The sequence below is a fragment of the Pristiophorus japonicus genome, chromosome 3 (genome assembly GCF_044704955.1).
Source record: "Pristiophorus japonicus isolate sPriJap1 chromosome 3, sPriJap1.hap1, whole genome shotgun sequence".
Taxonomy (NCBI): domain Eukaryota; kingdom Metazoa; phylum Chordata; class Chondrichthyes; family Pristiophoridae; genus Pristiophorus; species Pristiophorus japonicus.
Window position 1 is genome coordinate 144,603,799 of NC_091979.1, and position 18,508 is coordinate 144,622,306.

Below are 18,508 nucleotides of genomic sequence, written 5' to 3' on the forward strand. Positions count from 1 at the left end.
ATTACCGACCCTCTCCGCATCTCCCTCCAGAACGTCCGTTTGCTTGCTAACAAGGCCCTTCCCATCCAGGGGCTTATTGTGGATAATGGCATTAACATCATGGCCCTGATGGAAACCTGGTTGAGGGGCGATGACACCTTACCCTTAAATGAAGCCTCCCCTTCTGGCTATACCTTCCACCACTCAGACCGCCATGGTGGTGGTGTGACTCTCATCACCAAATCGTTCCTTGGTCTCCTCTGGCACTCTTGTCTCCTTTGAGCTTCTCACCCTATTCCACCCCTCTCACCTCTCATTTAAAATTGCCGTTCTCTACCACCCACCCAAGTGCCATCAAAATCTAATTACCGATATTTCTTCATTACTTTCCTCCCTCTGCCTCTGCACTGAACGAATTCTCATCCTCAGTGATTTCAATCTCCATCTCAATTCATCATGCTCTCACTCCTTTGAGTTCACTAGCCTCCTGTCCTCCCTTAATCTCTCCCTCCATGTAAACTCCCCAACCCATATTCACGACCAGCCCCTTGACCTTGCTATCTCTCATGGCCTCGCTACTCCTATCGTGTCAATCGCAGATAAGGCCATCTCTGACCACTTCCTCATATCGCTCTCCACCCACATTCCCCTTCCACCGCTCTGTCCCCACCCCCAACCCTACCTCCTTCTGTGTCCACCCCGGGAAAAAACTTTCTCCCGGCTCTCTTACAGTTGCACTTATCAACTCCCAGCCTTTGGCCCTCCATTCACCATGATATCTCTACTGCTACCAATCTGCTCAATCATACCCTCACCACCACCTTTGATGCCCTAGTCCCTATTAAAAGAATTACTCTCTCTCACCCTGGCTGTTCCCCCTGGTACAGCCCTGATCTTCACTCCCTTCAGTCCAAGGGACGTAGACTTGATTAGATATGGCGGACAACTGGTTTAGTCATTCACCGCCAGATCGGGCTGGACCACGTAAAGCACTATTGGGTCCTGCTCTCGCCTGCCAAAGTTGCTCACTATTCGAGAATCATTCTGGAATGTAAACCACGGCTTCTATTCTCCACTGCTAACCATCTTTTTAAACTCTTCTCCCCGGTCTCCACCTTCACCTCTGACAATGTGTGAAGAACTCATGGCCTCCTTTGTCTCTAAGATTGAGACTATCTGTTCGACCGCCTCTGCCACTTCATTTCATTCCCCATGTCCACCCGTCCAAACTTCCTCTAAGGAAGCCCCCTGCCCTATTCCTGACCTCACATCTTTCTCCAGTTTCTCTCCGATCTCTCCTCATGATCTTTCCGAGCTCATCTTGTCTAGGAGACCCACTTCATGACCCTATTCCCACCAAACTGCTGACCACCCAACTTCCTTTTCTGGCTTCCATGTTAGCTGACATTGTTAACAGTTCTCTCTCCTCAACCACTGTCCCCTTTTCCCTCAAATCTGCCGTCATCACCGCTCTCCTCAAAAAATCAACCCTCGATCCTTCCGTCCTTGCAAACTACTGCCCCAGTTCCAACCTCCCTTTCCTCTCCAAAGTCCTTGAACGTGTTGTCGCCTCTCAAATCCCTAACCATCTTTCCCGAAATTCCATGTTTGAATCGCTCCAATTTGATTTCCGTCCCTGTCACAGTACCGAAACGGCTCTCATCAAAGTCACAAATTACATCCTTTGTGACGGTGACGAATGTAAACTATCCCTCCTCGTCCTTCTTGACTTGTCTGTAACCTTTGACATAGTTTACCTTCTCCAATGCCTCTCCACCATCGTCCAGCTGGGTGGGACTGCACTTGCCTGGTTCCATTCTTATCTATCTAATCGTAGCCAGTGAATCACCTACAATGGCTTCTCTTTCCACCCGTGCATCGTTACCTCTGGTGTCCCCCAAGGATCTATCCTTGGCCCCCTCCTATTTCTCATCTACATGTTGTCCCTTGGCGACATCATCAGCATCAGTTTCCACATGTAAGCTGATGACACCCGCTTCTACCTCACTACCACTTCTCGCGACCCTTCCCGGTCTCCAAATTTTCAAACTGCTTGTCCGACATCCAGTTCTGGATGAGCAGAAATTTTCTCCAATTGAATATTGGGAAGACTGAAGCCATTCCCCGCCACAAACTCCGTTCCCGAACCACTGACTCCATCCCTCTCCCCAACTTCTGTCTGAGGCTGAACCAGACTGTTTGCAACCTTGGTGTCATATTTGACCCTGAACTGAGCTTTCGACCACATATCCACAGCATAACTAAGACCGCCTATTTCCACCTGTGTAGCATCACCCATCTCCATCTTTACCTCAGCTCGTCCACTGCTGGGGCCCTCATCCATGCCTTTCTTGCCTCTGGACTTGACTATTCTAATACACTGCTGGCTTGCCTCACACATTTTCTTCTTAGGCAGCCCCTCGGAGTCGAGGATGACTGCCACATTCTACCCTACGTAAACTAGAGGTGATTGAGAGCTTGGTTGCCCGTGACCGAACTCACACCAAGTCCCGCTCACCCATCACCCCTGTGCTCGCTGACCTACATTGGCTTCCGATTAAGCAATGTCTCAATTTCAAAATTCTCATCCTTATTTTTGGCTCCCTCCATGGCCTCACCCCTCCCTATCTCTGTAATCTCCTCAAGCCCACAACCCACCAAGATGTCCTGTAATTCTGCCCTCCTGAGCATTCCTGATTATAATCGCTCAACTATTGTTGGTCGTGTCTTCTGTTGCCTAGGCCCCCAAACTCTGGAATTCCCTGCCTAAACCTCTCCGCCTCGCTACCTCTCTTTCCTCCTTCAAGACGCACCTTAAAACACACCTCTTTGACCAAACCTGTGCTAATTTCTACGTATGCGGCTCGGTATCAAATTTTTAGCGCATAATACTCCTGTGAAGCGCTTTGTGATGTTTCACTATGTTAAAGGTGCTATATAAATACAAGTTGTTGTTGTTTTAGGCCCCCTTGCATGAATTGGATATCCCGAATTAGGTGCTGGACCTGCTCTACATCTGATTCCGAGATGAGCTTCTGACCACATAACTGCGCCATCACTCAGGCCGCCTATTTCCGTAACATCACCGGACACCGTCCCTGCCTCAGCTCATCTGATGAAACCCTCATCCATGGCTTTGTTGCCTTTAGACTTGACTATTTCAATGCACTGCTGGCCATCCTCCCATCTTCCACGCTACATAAACTTATGCTCATCCAAAACTCTGCTACCTGCATCCTAACTCACACCAAGCCCTGTTCACTCAACACCACTGTGCTCATTGACCTACGTTGGCTCCCAGTATAGGGAATTCTCGCCCTCGCCATCTCTCTACCTCTCTTTCCTCCTTTAAGACGATCATTAAAAACTATCTCTTTGTCCAATCTGCCCTAATATCTCATTATGTGGCTCATTGTCAAATTTTGTTTGATATTGCTCCCATGAAGCAACACCTTGATTTTAAAATTAACACCTGTAATGTCTGTAAGCTTGTAATGTTGTAGCTCCACACTGTGGATGTGGACGTATTGTGTTACTCCAAGGTGAATAAATGAGTCAGCTGACCAGAAGCTTCTGGAACATCTGAGATGCTATCTGCCATTATAGAAAGCTGTATGTGCTGTACTCTGAGAATATATCACATTTGGCGATGAGATGGGATTTTTCGGATCATATAAAACTGAAATTTTGTTGGTGAAGGATTCAGCCAGCTGACAGAGAGACTTTGGAAGCTTCTCTGTCTTTGGAAATAGCTACAAAATCCGAGGTAATAAAAAAAATGAGCACACTGTCTTCACTGCAGAGACAAAATGGCGGCACCCATAGCAGTAATGGGACACTTAAGTGAATATAAACGCAACCAATAAAGGTTTAAGGCATATGTGGACTGGCTAGAAATGTATTTCATTGCAAATAATATAATCGAAGTTCCAGAGAATGCTGATCAGAACCGGGCTGTGTTGGAACGTAAGAGAGCGATTTTCTTATCTGAAGCGGGCCCTGAATTGTATGAAACCCTGGTACATCTGCTTCTGCCAGACAAGCCAAAGGACACAAAGCTTAAAGAGATTTTAATGAATCTGGAGCAGCACTACAACATGGTACCGTTAGAAATTGCTGAAAGCTATCATTTCGGTATACAAAATCAAAAGACTGATTAAAATATCAGTGAGTACATTGTAACATTACAAAAGCTATCTATTCACTGTAATTTTGGAAACTTTCAAAGCCGAGCATTGCGGGACCGTTTTGTTTGTGGGATGAAAAATGATGCGATCAGAAGAAAGTTATTGACGACGGATGACTTGACTTTTGAGATTGCTTGTCAGACGGCGAGGTCGATGGGCATGGCCGATCAATATTCCCGAGAATTTCATAACAATTACAGTCATCAGTCAACCGAAGTGAATTGCCTGCAGATTCAAAGTAAAAGGCAGTGGGGGCCCAAAGTCTCAGAAACTGGAAATTCTAACAGAGCACCAAAGTCGTGCTATATGTGCCTGGGACAACACATTGCTCAAAGTTGTCCATATGTTAAGGCAAAGTGTTTCTTGGGCATCTTGCGAAGGCATGCTGACTGAAGGGTAAACCTGTTTTCAAAGCTATGAGTAGAAATCCCCAGAGATTACATAGCATGGAAGAACAACAACAGGACGAGGAGATGTTAGAGTTAAACGTCATCAGGAGCACGAGGTTAACAGACAGCGATTTGAGAAGTATCATAATCCACATAGATGTTGCGGGATTCAAGATACCCATGGAAATCGACACGGGTGCATCCGTGAGTATAGTACTGGAGTCGCTATACCTCGACAAATTGTGTGATTTCCATTGGAGAAATCTAAGATGGAGCTGTGAGGCTACTCGGGAGAGAACATTCCTGTGGTAGGTCATATCACCGTACCGGTGAAATACAAGGATCAATTTCAGAACTTGCCTCTAATAGTAGTGAAAGGAGACAAGCCTGCCTTACTAGGAAGAAATTGGTTGAGATCACTGAAGCTGGATTGGAGTAAGATTTTTCGTGTTGAAACGAGATTTGCATCAACGGCTGATATCAAGAGTTATCCGAAGGTGTTCTGCGAAATGGGCAGTCCGATCCAAGGCTTCAAGGTGAGTGTCAGGGTACAGAAGCACGCTAGATCGGTTTACTGCAAGCCACGTTCCGTACCCTATGCACTCAAGGAGAAAGTTGAGCAAGAACTCAAAAGACTAGAAACTGAGAACATTATTTCCAAAGTAGATTGATGTAATTGGGCTACACCCATTGTTGATGTACCTAAGTCCGATGGTAAGGTAAGATTGTGTGGAGATTATAAAGTAACCGTAAACCAGGTTCTAGAGGATAATGTCCCAACTACATTGCCAAATATAGAAGATTTGTTCACAACACTGACAGGTGGTCAGATCTTCTCAAAACTGGATCGTACGAATGCCTACTTACAGCTTGAACTAGATGAGGAGTCCAAGCCATGCTTGACTATTAATACTCATCTTGGCCAATATCAATTTACTAGGCTACCGTTTGAAGTGGCTTCCGCCCCTGCCATATTCCAAAGGGTGATGAATCAGATTTTGCAAGGTATTGAAGGGATAGTATGTTATTTAGATGACATACTAATTTCAGCACCAAATAGGCAAATTCATAATAGCATATTGAATTAAGTCCTCACATGGCTAGAGAAACACAGAGTATGAGTGTCTGCTCGTAAGTGTGAGTTATTTCAAAACTCAGTGGAGTACTTAGGATACAGAGTAGACAAAGATGGTTTACATCCAACCATGGGAAAGCTGGATGCAATCAGAAATACACCCACTCCCAGGAATGTCACTGAACTTCGTTCATTCTTGGGTCTTTTGAACTATTATGGGAAATTCCTACCAAATTTTGCTACAGTATTACATCCACTGAATGAACTATTGAAAAAAGCAAGTCCATTGGAAGTGGTCAAAAGAATGCGATATAGTATTCGAGGAGTGTAAAAGCGAATTGGTAGAGAGCACCATGTTAGTTCACTATGACACATCTAAGGAGATTAAGCTAGCATGTGATGCCTCTCCATATGGAGTTGGGGCAGTAATCTCTGATGTATTACGTAGTGGGGAGGAGAGACCAATTGCTTTTGCTTCACGCATCTCAGTGCCAGTGAGAGTAATTATGTGCAAATCGAAAGGGAAGCTTTGGCATTAATTTTTGGGGTCAAGAATTTTCACAAATACTTGTATGGTCGTAAGTTTACCATTGTTATGGACCATAAGCCCCGAACAGCAATCCTCCATCTAAAGTCCCCAGTTCCAACATTAGCTGCAGCCCGAATGCAGAGATGGGCTTTGATTTTGTCAGCATATATATATGATATTGAATACAGTTGATCAGCTGATCACAGTAATGCTGATGCAATGTCAAGATTGCCTTCCCCATCAAAGTTACACCCGATAGGGAAGAAGTGTTCTATTTTTCATACGTTGATGAACTGCCAGTCACAGCTGAAGAGATTGGTAGATCAACCAAATGTGACCCAGTGATGTCAAAGGTGTATGATTATATTGCAAATGGATGGCCAAACCAGGTAACAGACAAAGATATTCATCCATACTTTATTTGTAGGAATGAATTATCAGTCGATAAAGATTGTATCATGTGGGGTGCAAGAGTGGTTATACCAAATTATTCGGAGACCTCCATGACCAGCACCTAGGAATGTGCTTGACCAAGAGTTTTGCACACAGTTATTTATGGTGGCCAGGTCTTGATAAAGATACAGAGTACATCGTGAGTTAGTGTACGACATGTCAATCGGTAAGCAAGCAACCAATATCAGTACCATTACAGCTATGGAAATGTCCTCCCAGGGTGTGGCAAAGGCTACATATTGATTTTGCTGAGTTAGAAGGACAACAATTGTTCATTGTGATTGATAGCCATTCGAAGTGGGTCAATGTATTTCCAATGTGGAAAATAACAACAAGTAAAACATTAGACATTTTACGAAGTTTATTTTCTTCATTTGACCTCCCAGAAGAAATTGTTTCGGATAATGGACCACAATTTAGTTCAGAAGAATTTGCACAGTTCACGAGCAAAAATGGTGTGAAACATACCAAGGTTCCACCATACCACCCTGCTTCAAATGGTGCAACAGAGCGCACTGTACAAATTGTAAAACGTGCCCTCATAAAACAAATGTTAGATCCAAATCCAAAGAAATGACAGTTATCATTGGATCACAAATTGCCTAATTTTTTGATTATGTATCATAATACTCCTCATACAACTACTGGTAGAACACCAGCAGAGTTGTTTCTCAAACGACAGCCATGAACCAGATTCTTGTTGTTAAAACCAAATTTAGCACAGTCTGTAGAAGAGACACAATTAAGACAGAAAGAGAATCATGATATAGGTAGAGTAAAAGAGAGAAGTGTGAAATTAAATCAGAAGGTGAGAGTGAAGAACCATCACCATAAATGGTTAAAGTGGTTACCAGGAAGAGTGGTGAAGATATGTGGTCCTCGCACATATTTGGTAAAGATGTTTGATAATGGACAGGTTAGGTTTGTTCAGATTGATCATATTTTACCTACAGACATGGAAGCAGTTGAAGATGGTAATGATTCAATTATTTCTGACTCATCAGAGAGTTTTGATACACCAGTAGCAAATCCTACATCCAATGTACTGGAAACAAATCCAAGAGAAAATCAGAATTTACATCAGAGACCAAGTCAGGAAAACAAACAGTCTGAAGTCATAGTGAGTTCAAATAAAAATCAAGGAAATCCCGTGGAGCAAAACATTCCTCAGGATCAGCCTCGAATGAGTTTAGATTCAACACCGTGTTTGGAAGGTTTGGTTCAAGAGCGAAGGTATCCTCTTCGAAACAGAAAACAAGTGGTTAAGTTAAATTTGTAAATATGGCAAAATAAGTCCATATCCTTTGTTATGTATAAACATGCAAGTTATGTATGATGTTTGTTATAATAACTTCTTCATTAAGGAGGGAGAAGTGTAATGTCTGTAAGCTTGTAATGTTGTAGCTCTACACTGTGGATGTGAACGTATTGTGTTACTGCAACTAAAGGTGAATAAATGAGTCAGCTGACCAGAAGCTTCCGGAACTTCTGAGATGCTGTGTGCCATTATAGAAAGCTGTGTGTGCTGTGCTCTGTGAACATACCACAACATCCTTGTATTCAAATCCCTCCATGGCCTTGTCCCTCCCTATCTCTGTAACCTCCTCCAGCCCTACAACCCTCAGATATCTGCATTACTCCAATTCTGGTCTCTTGCACTTCCCTGATTTTTATAGCTCCACCGTTGGCAGACCTACCTTCAGCTGCCGAGGCCCTAAGCTCTGGAATTCCTGCCCTCTCCACCTCTCTACCTCTCTTTCCTCATTTAAGATGCTTCTTAAAACCTACCTCTTTGATCAAGGTGCCCTAATATCTCCTTCTGTGGCTCAGTGTCAAATATGTTTTGATAACGCTCCTGTGAAGCACCTTGGGGTGTTTAATACCATGTTTAAGGTGCTATACAAATGGAAGTTGTTCTTGTTATTGATTCATTGCTGTGAAGTTAGTAGGAGCATTATTACTCCTCCAATTCCACAGATTCCTGATTGTTGCCCTCCCCCCTTCTTCCCTCCCCCTCCCCTCCTCGGACCTATTTTTGTGCTACTGCCACCAAGGACTAGATAAGATTGGATGTTTTCTAATATATTGCACTAAAATTGCTCTTTCAGCTGCTAGGTTGGTCAGGTGACTCCATGCATATTAACAATCATATTCCTGGTGCCTTCACATATGATGTATTAAAGATCTTTTTGCACTTGTTTACACTTGACTATAGGTCAGATGTTTGGATTGATTGAATTTTGTGATAAAATTTGTAGCCTCACTGACAAAACTTTAACATTCATTTAATCTTTTCAGAGGCCAGCAAGTTGGTTATGTCCTATGTTGCTGCTGTTTGTGGCAAGGGAGCAGAGGTCAATCAAGTTAAGGAGCAGCTGCTGCAGTCAAACCCTGTACTTGAGGGTAAGTTCAAGAATAGTCAATCTCTCAACTTGCTTTTTAACAGGGAGGAGCACTGTGTCAGGGCCAAAACAAAACCAATCCTAATCAGATGATGCTAAAACACAAATTTATTTTAGCATTCAATTCCATTCTTTTAAGGTAGCGTCATGTGAGATTTACCTTGCAACTCTATTGAACCTTGGGGTCAGTGCACAGGAAAGGCCTGGAGTATCATTAGGTTAAAGCTGAATTTCAGCTGGGGAATCAGTCCCCATCATCTGGGACCTGAGACATCTGCCCTGGAGTTACTCTGGGTTGTCCAAGGCCTGTAATGATTATCTAGGAGTCTGGTACATCTATTGGGGTGACCTGTATCCTGTGGTCTGGCAGTAGTTCACCCCATGGGAATCCCATGTAATGGGAAGTGATCAGTTGGGAAGCAAAGTTTACTGGATAATGATCCAGAGTGAGGATCATAACCACAACTTTAAAATTCCCTCCACAGGCAAACTGTAGATTCCAAGTGATGCCCTGGCTGTGATCAGTTGAATCTGCATAAACTGGGGATCAGACCGAATTGCATGGCTCAGTACCACATTGGATGGTAACGTGGAGGCCCCGACCTGCGAGGGAACGTCAGCGGCAGGTCAGGGCCATAAAAGGAGCGGCGAGCGGCGGCCATGGGCAGCGTGGAGGCTTGCCACTATAAGGTACAGCGCGAGCTGGTGCAGGAGGGCGACGGCTGTGAAGAGTGATGTCATCAAGATCCAGGACGATGATTGGAGCATGGGAAGATACAGCAGGAGCAGCGAGGTCGTGGTGAAGGAGCGGCAAGAAACTGTGGAGGGATGTGATCGGGGCCCAGGGGAGGCGTGAGTTCGGGGCCAGGGGCCCAGGGGCAGCACGGGCCAGCCCACACTGCGATGCACGTGCGCCCTAGGTCCATGCAGCAGAGTTTGTCTCCAGTTGTCTTGGGTAATCCTTGCCACAGGACCAAGACCTATGTGGTGGCTGGTGTGCAACGGCCACCCCACGTTAAGAAAATGCACGCACAGGCATCTTCCACCCTTCAGGATGTAGTTTAGGATCTTCATTGAAACACCTGTGAACTCATTTTTTTTTGGCGTGGAAGCAAGTCATCCTCATTTCGAGGAACTGCCTATGATGATGGATGATATCAAGGAATTAAAACAAAATATATATATATATATATATGTGTAATTCATGCTTCCTGTACGGTTGTGCTTGCCTCCCCATCCCACATTAACAACTCACCTTCACTGCAGTGAACATGCAACTTGGTATTCTGCAGTACAGTGGTATGTTGACTCACTGTTCCAGTACATCCATTTTTATTCCCTGTTAGTGATGGATACCCGCAGGCCACCTCTTGTCCAGACAGGTGAGAATACTATATCTCATTCTCTGAGGACACTGCCAAAGATCCATTCTTGGCTGGCAGGAGGTATGTGATTCTCACTTTTCTCTCCTGAGGTGTAATGTTTTTCTTTCTACTCAGTATGCCATAGTCAAGGCTTCTGAAATTCATCCAATGGAGCTATGGGATTTAAATATCTCTCATTACTGGAACTATATAAACAAGCAACGTTATTCCACAGGCACCTCAGTAGATACTTTATTATGTTGGTCAAACACTGGATATCTTTTCATAGTTTAGCATGCCGGTTTTTGCACACTTGGATTTTGTTCCATAGAATGGAGCTCTTTCCATTACTGGAATGCTCTAGAGCAGGAATGCTGATTTATAACACCATCACTGACTGAAGTGTAATAAATATTAACACTTAACGTCAGACTGGATTTTCGCCGACTTTGCGACCGGAGTGAAACGACGTGAAACGCCACGGATTGCTTTACCGTCGTACTATCGATACTCTCCGCCACACTCAGAATACTGACAGGGTCAAACCTGTTGGTGCGGCCCTGCTAGCAGCGGTAAGTATGTAGACCTGCAAAAAAAGGTAAGTTAAAGTTTTTCTTTTTTAATTCTTTTTCAGCGATTTCGTAGGTAAGAGTTTTGTGAATGTTTTTTGAATGTTTTTTTGCAATTTTTCCCCTCCCCCTCCCAAGGCCTCTCTCACAGCGCTACTGGCCTCAGACTAAAGTTGCTAAAACTCGAGGTTTGCGTTGTGAATCCTCGTGTAATGCTGACTTTACCGATGCGCCCAGATGTAAAGGCCGAAAGTTAGGCCTAAAAGTGGTAGCGCAGCGAAAACGGTAATTTTGGCGTAAAACTTCTGTTTTCGCGGAAAACCAAAAATCCAGCCCAATCACAAATACTTATTATTGAGCAAAGCACTTAGGGCTGGAAATGCGGCTGTGTAGTGCCTCTGTTAGCACCCTGGAGTGGCGGTAATGTGTCTGGAATTGCTTACCGCCCAGCCGCACAGCTTGCAGCGCCCCGTCGGGAAATTTAGTGCTGATCTTGCGGTGGCGCAAAAGGCTACTGCCCCGCTGCGTATTTTCAGTCAGATCATGACGTCACTCGGCGTGCAACAACCCACTAGCACCCTGGCCCCCTCATTTAGCGTCCGCCCCTAATCACGCCCGAGAAACCACCTTCCAATGGCACTATCTGCAGCGTATTTAAAGAGAGGGAGCAGGAGCATAAATCGGAGGTCACATTAAGCGCAACATTTCTGCTGAGCTCGCTGTGTGAACCTCTGACTTTAAATCGAAAGATTGATCTGCCATTACAGGGTACTTACAACTTGAGTAAAATCATTTAATTGGTTCATTACTAGCTTGCCAGCGTCGCCTACTCCATGCTCTGGTTAGGCGGCGTGAAGATAGAAGGGCTGTTGGCCAGGGCCATGAATGAGGAGAGACCGCAGACGTCTGAACAGGATGGCTTTACCCCCTACCAGTTTACAGGCAGCAACGCTCATACCTCACCTCTCTGGGTAGCAGTGTGTGAGAATTCTGCGTTTCTGAAAGGAAGTGCTGACAGAGATATGCCATCTCATACAGGCAGACATTTGTTCCTTTTTTATTTCAAAGACCTAAGGTTAATATTTTCTTCCTTTTTGTTTTTTTTCCCACCAGCTTTTGGAAATGCCAAAACTATGAGGAATGACAATTCTTCCAGATTTGTGAGTAACTATTATTATGATTGACAGTTCAAAGTTACCTATTGGCTTTTACATTAGAAAACTAATGTAATTCAAGGATTTTTATATCAAAGAATTATTTTGTTTCTATTTCTCAAATCAACAGATTGAGCATGATTTGAACCCCCAAAATCAAACATAGATATATATGCATGGGTGCTTGAATTAAGTTAATTCTGCTGCATGAGAGGTGTTGTCCATAAAAGCACATGGCTTTGTCACATCATGCCAGATCTTTCATTTCACCTTTTGGATGCTTTAGTTTGTGCCACATGAAAATTCTTTACTAAGTTTGATGGCATTGTTCGATAAGGCACTGCTGTCTTTCAGAAGACATGGATTCAAATGCCAGCTTTTGTTATCTGTTGTCCCCTGGGCGTTTCTCAGAAAGACTGTTACCAATATGTGGCTTTGTCATCAGCCCCTCGGAGCAGTGATAAGGGGCTGGGTCAAAGGTTAAGAGGAAACAGTCACAAAGTGGGAACGTAACTGCACTGCTGCAGCATCTGTAAGAGACCCCGCAGGGAAACTTGAACCTCTGTCAAATTATGCAGACACCTGCAAGCGGAGGTTAAAATCAAGCTCATTCATTTTGTTCGTTTTTTAAAAATTCAACAGGAAATTTACCGAATATATAGAATAAAAGAGCACAGTTTAAGTTATTATGTTAGCCACATGATAGAATGCTGTAAACAGTAGTACCTTTGTTTGATGTCCTCCCTTGAGGCATTTGTTATACCTTATTTAATTGTCTTTGTTGCATCAGTTTCATAACACATTTCAACAGAATGTTTCAATTTAACAGGGAAAATATATGGACATTGAGTTTGACTTCAAAGGTGATCCCCTTGGTGGTGTTATCAGCAACTGTAAGTATTACACAACAGTATATAGAAAGGATTGATCTGCAATAACCTATTATTTTGTTAAGCATTTGAGGTGGTTTTAAGCAGGTGGGATTCGGATGCAGAGTTATAATGTACAAAAAGAAGTGATGGAAAGCACTGATCACTTTTAACTATCTAACACATGATTTCAGCTGTGGGCACAACTTCATGCACAGACCTTGATGATGTGTGGGATCAAAGCTGGGTACTGGGAATATATTTCATTCTCCTAGGTATCGCTATGATGGAGGGAAGGATTTCAAGTTATTTTATTCCTCCAGTTCTCTTCCCTCCACTCAGTGTTGCACACTATGCACTCTGAAACTTGAAGAATGGATTTGTTTTACACAATAGATAACTTGATTGAATGTGCTAATTTTGCTGGTGCACTTTGGTCTGTGATGTCCTTGGTTACTTTGACAATCTGGTGGCACCAAGCATGTCAAAACATGCTGTCACGTACCCATCATATCTCTAAGTCCATGGATATCTACCTGGCACTACCTTCCTGCTCAGCTTAGTGTCCAGAGATGGTGTTTTCTTGAGGCTGAGGCTTTGCAAGAAGGCAGTTGGAGAGTTGTGCCATTCCTTCAGGAAGACTTGCAGCCAACCTCTGATACAGTTACAGCATTGCCAGTAGCTGCAAAGCAGACTACGGCCCTTAATTTTGAAGCTTCTGGGTCCTTTCAGGCTGTCATCAGGAATATAAGCAGTAGCAGCCAATCTGCTGTTTGTAAATCTGAAAATGATTTCTTCAGGAAACCCATCTCTGCTTTCTCATTTTCTACTGTAACAGCAGCATGAAGGGGCTGGCCAATTCCAGTGGATTGCTGTCTTTCCCAAATAACAGGATGTGATTGATGGCAATCTTCTGCCCATCCAGGCCCATGCCCATAATGCAATGGCCTACCAGAATACAAAAAGGTTTTCCTGCATAAATGAACATTAAAGTTGTGACTGCTAGTGCCATACCATGCTGGCCAATGCCTATTTCCCTTGCTTTAGTTTTGTGCCTGTCATCTGTGTCAGGACATATGTAGAAATCTGAAAATGACAGGCAGAAAAAGACCAGCTCACCCATCAAGCCTGCCCCACACTCATGATGCCTGGAGTAACATGACTAGACACTTACTACCCCCTGCTCACCCAAAATGGCCATGTAATCTCCTGGGAGAGGCAAAAATCCCAGAGCCAATAAGGTCGGGTGGGGGGGAGGGGGAACGCTGACCAATACCTCTCCGAGCCCCTCATGTGATCAAAACCATCGAGGAGATCACACTGAACATGCGTACAATATCTGTTAATCCACTTACCTTTTATATAATATGATCTCTTGATCTCTGCCCTGGTCAAGAACCAATCCAGCTCCCTCTTGAAGGTGTGCAGAGAATCAGCACACACTACACAAGTCAGCAACACATTCCAAAGGCTCACTGCTCTCTGGGCTAAGAAAAAACACCTAACATCTCGCCTATTCCATTGAGTACATTGCTGGAGGTGCGACAACAGATGGAGGTGGGTGGGGTGGCTTGACCCATCCACCTCCACGGAGGTGTGTGGGGGACCTGACCCATCCACCTCCATGGCACGAACCTGGTATTGCAGTACTTCCAGGAACGGTGCAGTGGCTCTAGGCCTTTTGGCTAAGAGCATTGGCGCAGAGTGATCCTTGAATGGGCCCAAGGTGACCTCTGGCGTTTGTGATTTGACAAAGAATTGGAACGATTGGCTACGAATTTCAAAAAAAAAACAGATGCTACATTGTCCATGGTAGATTGCTCATGCATGTCTGCAGATCTGGCTCATGGTCCCCTCCGTACTCCTCACCAAGCCTTGCATGCCTTTTTCACAAGCACAAGTGAGTTTTGAAGATGATCCTGCTCAGAAAGGAGATTCCTTTTCTAAATAGGCCGTGTTGGGTCAGAATCTTTCAACATTGCAGCAAGAGCGTGAACCATGCTGACCCTCATGCAGTAAGTGCCTGCTCTGCCTCTGCCACATACCTTGTTCCTCATCACTGTTAACTTGCCTTGTGCTACTTCATACCTAAATCTTCCGAGGTGTGTGCTGGTGCTTGGCAAAGGTGGTGAGAGCCATGTAGATTGATTTGAGGTGCTGGCTTGCTGGGGATCACTGTCTGTCAAATTGCTGTGTTCACCCAGGCCTACAGAAACAGAAGAGGAATTCAGTCTGCTCCTTTAGTTCAAAGTTGTTTATTAATGAGAGTGGGAGGGGGGAGGGGTTGCTGGAGGGCATGTGCATTAACTAGTAATTCACATTCAGCAATTTAAATAAAACAGCACAAGGAAGTGTTTTGTCCCCAAAAAAGATTTGAATCAACCACTTTAAATTAAGAGTAGACTGTGTCAAAATTCTGCTGCAAATAAGGCTCTCCAGGCAGTTGTTATGTTACAATATAACAGCAACTTGCATTTCTATGGCATCTATAACATAGTAAAATGTCCCAAGGTGCTATGTTGCTGAAGTCACGAGTTTGCCCATGTGTCAATGAATGAGTAAGGGGAGAAGATATAACAATAACCTTAGTCATTCAACCATGTGGGTGCTGTTGTGTACACATTTCTCCAGCTACTGACTGAAAGCAGTAAGATCTGGAGTTAATGGCAGGCGTTTATTCTTCCCAAAAAATTCTGAACCCCAAAAATCCCATCAACAACAATTTTGAAGATGTATAAAGATGTATTATATTATGCCATAAGAATTATCCCATATATGCCCCATTAAGGAAAATATATGACTGGGGAAAGCCAAGATCCACCTCTGAAGATCTTTATAACTCGGTAATGAGTGGATCTTTCTCACTTCTGCAAAACGTTGGGTGTTCCCTTGTTCTTTATTGTCTGTACCTGTGCCAGTCCTTGTCCTTCTCCCCCTGTCTATTTTTTATCGGGACAGTGAATCATTTTGAGTTCTTGTCCTGCAAAAGTTTTGAAAAGCTACTTATTTCACTGGAGAATATTTTTTTAGCTACCCTACATGTAGTTCTTTTAATGCTGATAAAATAAATGTTATATTTTGAAGTTTTGATTAATAGGACATGTGGACTGAACCCAAATGTTTTCGGGTCGCCGAGGACTCTGGTTCCCGGTGCCCAGTTTTAATCAGCAGAAAACACACTCTTAGAACATATTGTGCTGACTGTACATGCTTAGTTCAGTTAAGTGAAAAGATGTTTTCAGCAGATATAACCAGCATAATTGGAGGCATTTATAAACTAGATCAGCTGAAAAGTTTAGCACAGTACGTGATGTGATTAACCTTGCAGTGACATGGTTTTAAGGTGCTCATTTTTAGTTTTACCATTGTATATACATTGACATGTTCACATAATACATGTATCACATTGCATTTTTACTGTATAGAAACACATGAAGCCATTTAAACAGCAGCATACAATCCCCTGAAATACAATATAATTGTAGTATGTGTTTAAGAACACACATTCGATTGTGACCTACTGAGAACAGTCTAGACTAGTATAGTATGATGTCATTCTATTCATACCAGGTAACGATCCCTTGATTAGTGTGTGTGTCTGTATTATACTAAAGTCCTGTTTGAATTATATTTTTTTGCTCAATGGCTTCAATTAGCTGGAGGAGAATATATGTGTATTTTAAAATTTTGGTGAATTTATATAATTGCCAGAAGAAATCCAATGTACAGTCAGTTTTAAAAGAAAGATCAGTATTGTACCATTTAACACTAGCAATCACAGAATGAAACAGCACAGAAAGAGGCCATTCGGCCCATCGTGCCTGTGCCGGCTCTTTAAAAGAGCTGTCCAGTTAGTCCCACTCCCTTGCTCTTTCCCCACAGCCCTGTAATGTTTATCCACTTCATTATCCAATTCCCTTTTAAAAGTTGTTATTGAATGTGCTTCCACCACCCTTTCAGGCAGTACATTCCAGATCATCATTTTTTTTCCTCCTGTTACCTCTGGTTCTTTTACTAATTACCTTAAATTTGTGTCCTCTGGTTACTGACCCTTCTGCCACTGGAAACAATCTCTCTTTATTCGATCAAAAACCCTGCATGATTTTAAATATCTCGAACAAATCTCTCCTTAACTTTCTCTGCTTGCGGAGAACAATCCCAGTTTCTTGAGTCTCTCCACATAACTGAAGACTTTCTTCCTGGTACCTTTTATAGTAAATCTCCTCGACACCCTTTCCAAGGCCTTGACATCCTTCCTGAACTGTGGTGCCCAGAATTGTAAAACAATACTCCAGCTGGGGTCTAACCAGCATTTTATGAAGGTTTAGTGTAACTTATAAAGGTTTAGCGTAACCGAGCATGTTTCTTTAGAGGGAGGGTGACTCACCACAGTATGCCCATCCATCTCCCTTACTTTGCCACGGAAGCGCAGTTATGAATCTACCTAGTTTTTCCCCATGCGCTGCCTCCAATCCCATACACATGATCAGCACCTGCAATGCATGTGAAAAACATCAATTCATGAAATACTCTGTGACCACAACGGGGTAGATTTTCAATTTGCCGCCAGCGTATAATATTGACAGTGTTAATCACCCAACCACCCCCCCGCCCCCACCACCGTTATAGAAACCCCCTGATTTTCATTTCCACTGGGGTTAGTTCTGAATGTTTACATTTGCACAAAACACAATAAGCCTTGGACACTACTTCGGGTGCTGAAATGGCAATTGGGTATACAAATAGAGGAGACTGTGGGGCCAAAATTCAGGGTCTGGATAAGGCCATGCGGCGGAATCAAGTGGCCGCCGCGTTGCACTCCATTGGCTGCCACCTCGGGGACTTTTCGGGCGGTCCCCATTTCCGCTTCGCGTCATCAAAGCACGCATCTCCGCTCTCCCGCACCTCCATCCCACTCCGCGTGAAATTTACCTTAAAAAAATCCACGAGCCGCCATGTGGTGCCCCCGACAGCCTTTTCTGTCGGTGCACCTTGTTTTTTTATGTGTGAGCCACGGCAGCAGGATGGCCCTTCAAGGGGAGGGTGCACTGCCGCGGCCACCATTTTTTTTTGCCGGCTGACTTCCCAATCGCCCTGACAACTATGGCCTCGGGTTTGGCCAGGCCACCAACAAGCAGCCTGGCATCCCTTCTTGAAACCGACTGAAACCTTCTCTGGTGGCCCAGTGCTTTAAATGAAGGGAGAGATGTGGTGACGCACGCCCCTCACCAGCATTACTGCCGCACTTCCGACCCCATTATGATCGATTACCGGTCTGCTCCAAAAAAATTGCCAAAGAGCTGAAAATGGATCAAGAGTCCGCCTCTTCAGACCTGACGGTAAAAACATGTAGAAAAATGTAGGTGTGCCAGCTTTCTGGCGGGCCAGTATTTCGGCCCCTGTGTGTTTCAGTGAGATATGGATAAATGACTGTACAGATAACCAAGATATGATTGTGTTAATGCAGGTGATTCATGTATTAAACATTTTCCACACCCCCCTCTGAAACATGCATTTTATATTGATGATTTACTTATT

General features: G+C 43.8%; 1 protein-coding gene across 4 annotated transcripts in view; it reads left to right on the forward strand.

The window, feature by feature from the left end:
- myo1b (myosin IB) overlaps window positions 1-18,508 on the forward strand; it is a 391,964-nt gene that overhangs the window by 195,223 nt on the left and 178,233 nt on the right. For all 4 annotated transcript variants that reach the window (XM_070875885.1, XM_070875887.1, XM_070875886.1 and 1 more), the window contains exons 5-7: window positions 8,911-9,015; window positions 12,061-12,107; window positions 12,931-12,994. In XM_070875885.1, coding sequence (XP_070731986.1) covers window positions 8,911-9,015; window positions 12,061-12,107; window positions 12,931-12,994 — 216 coding nt within the window. The remainder of the gene's footprint in view (window positions 1-8,910; window positions 9,016-12,060; window positions 12,108-12,930; window positions 12,995-18,508) is intronic.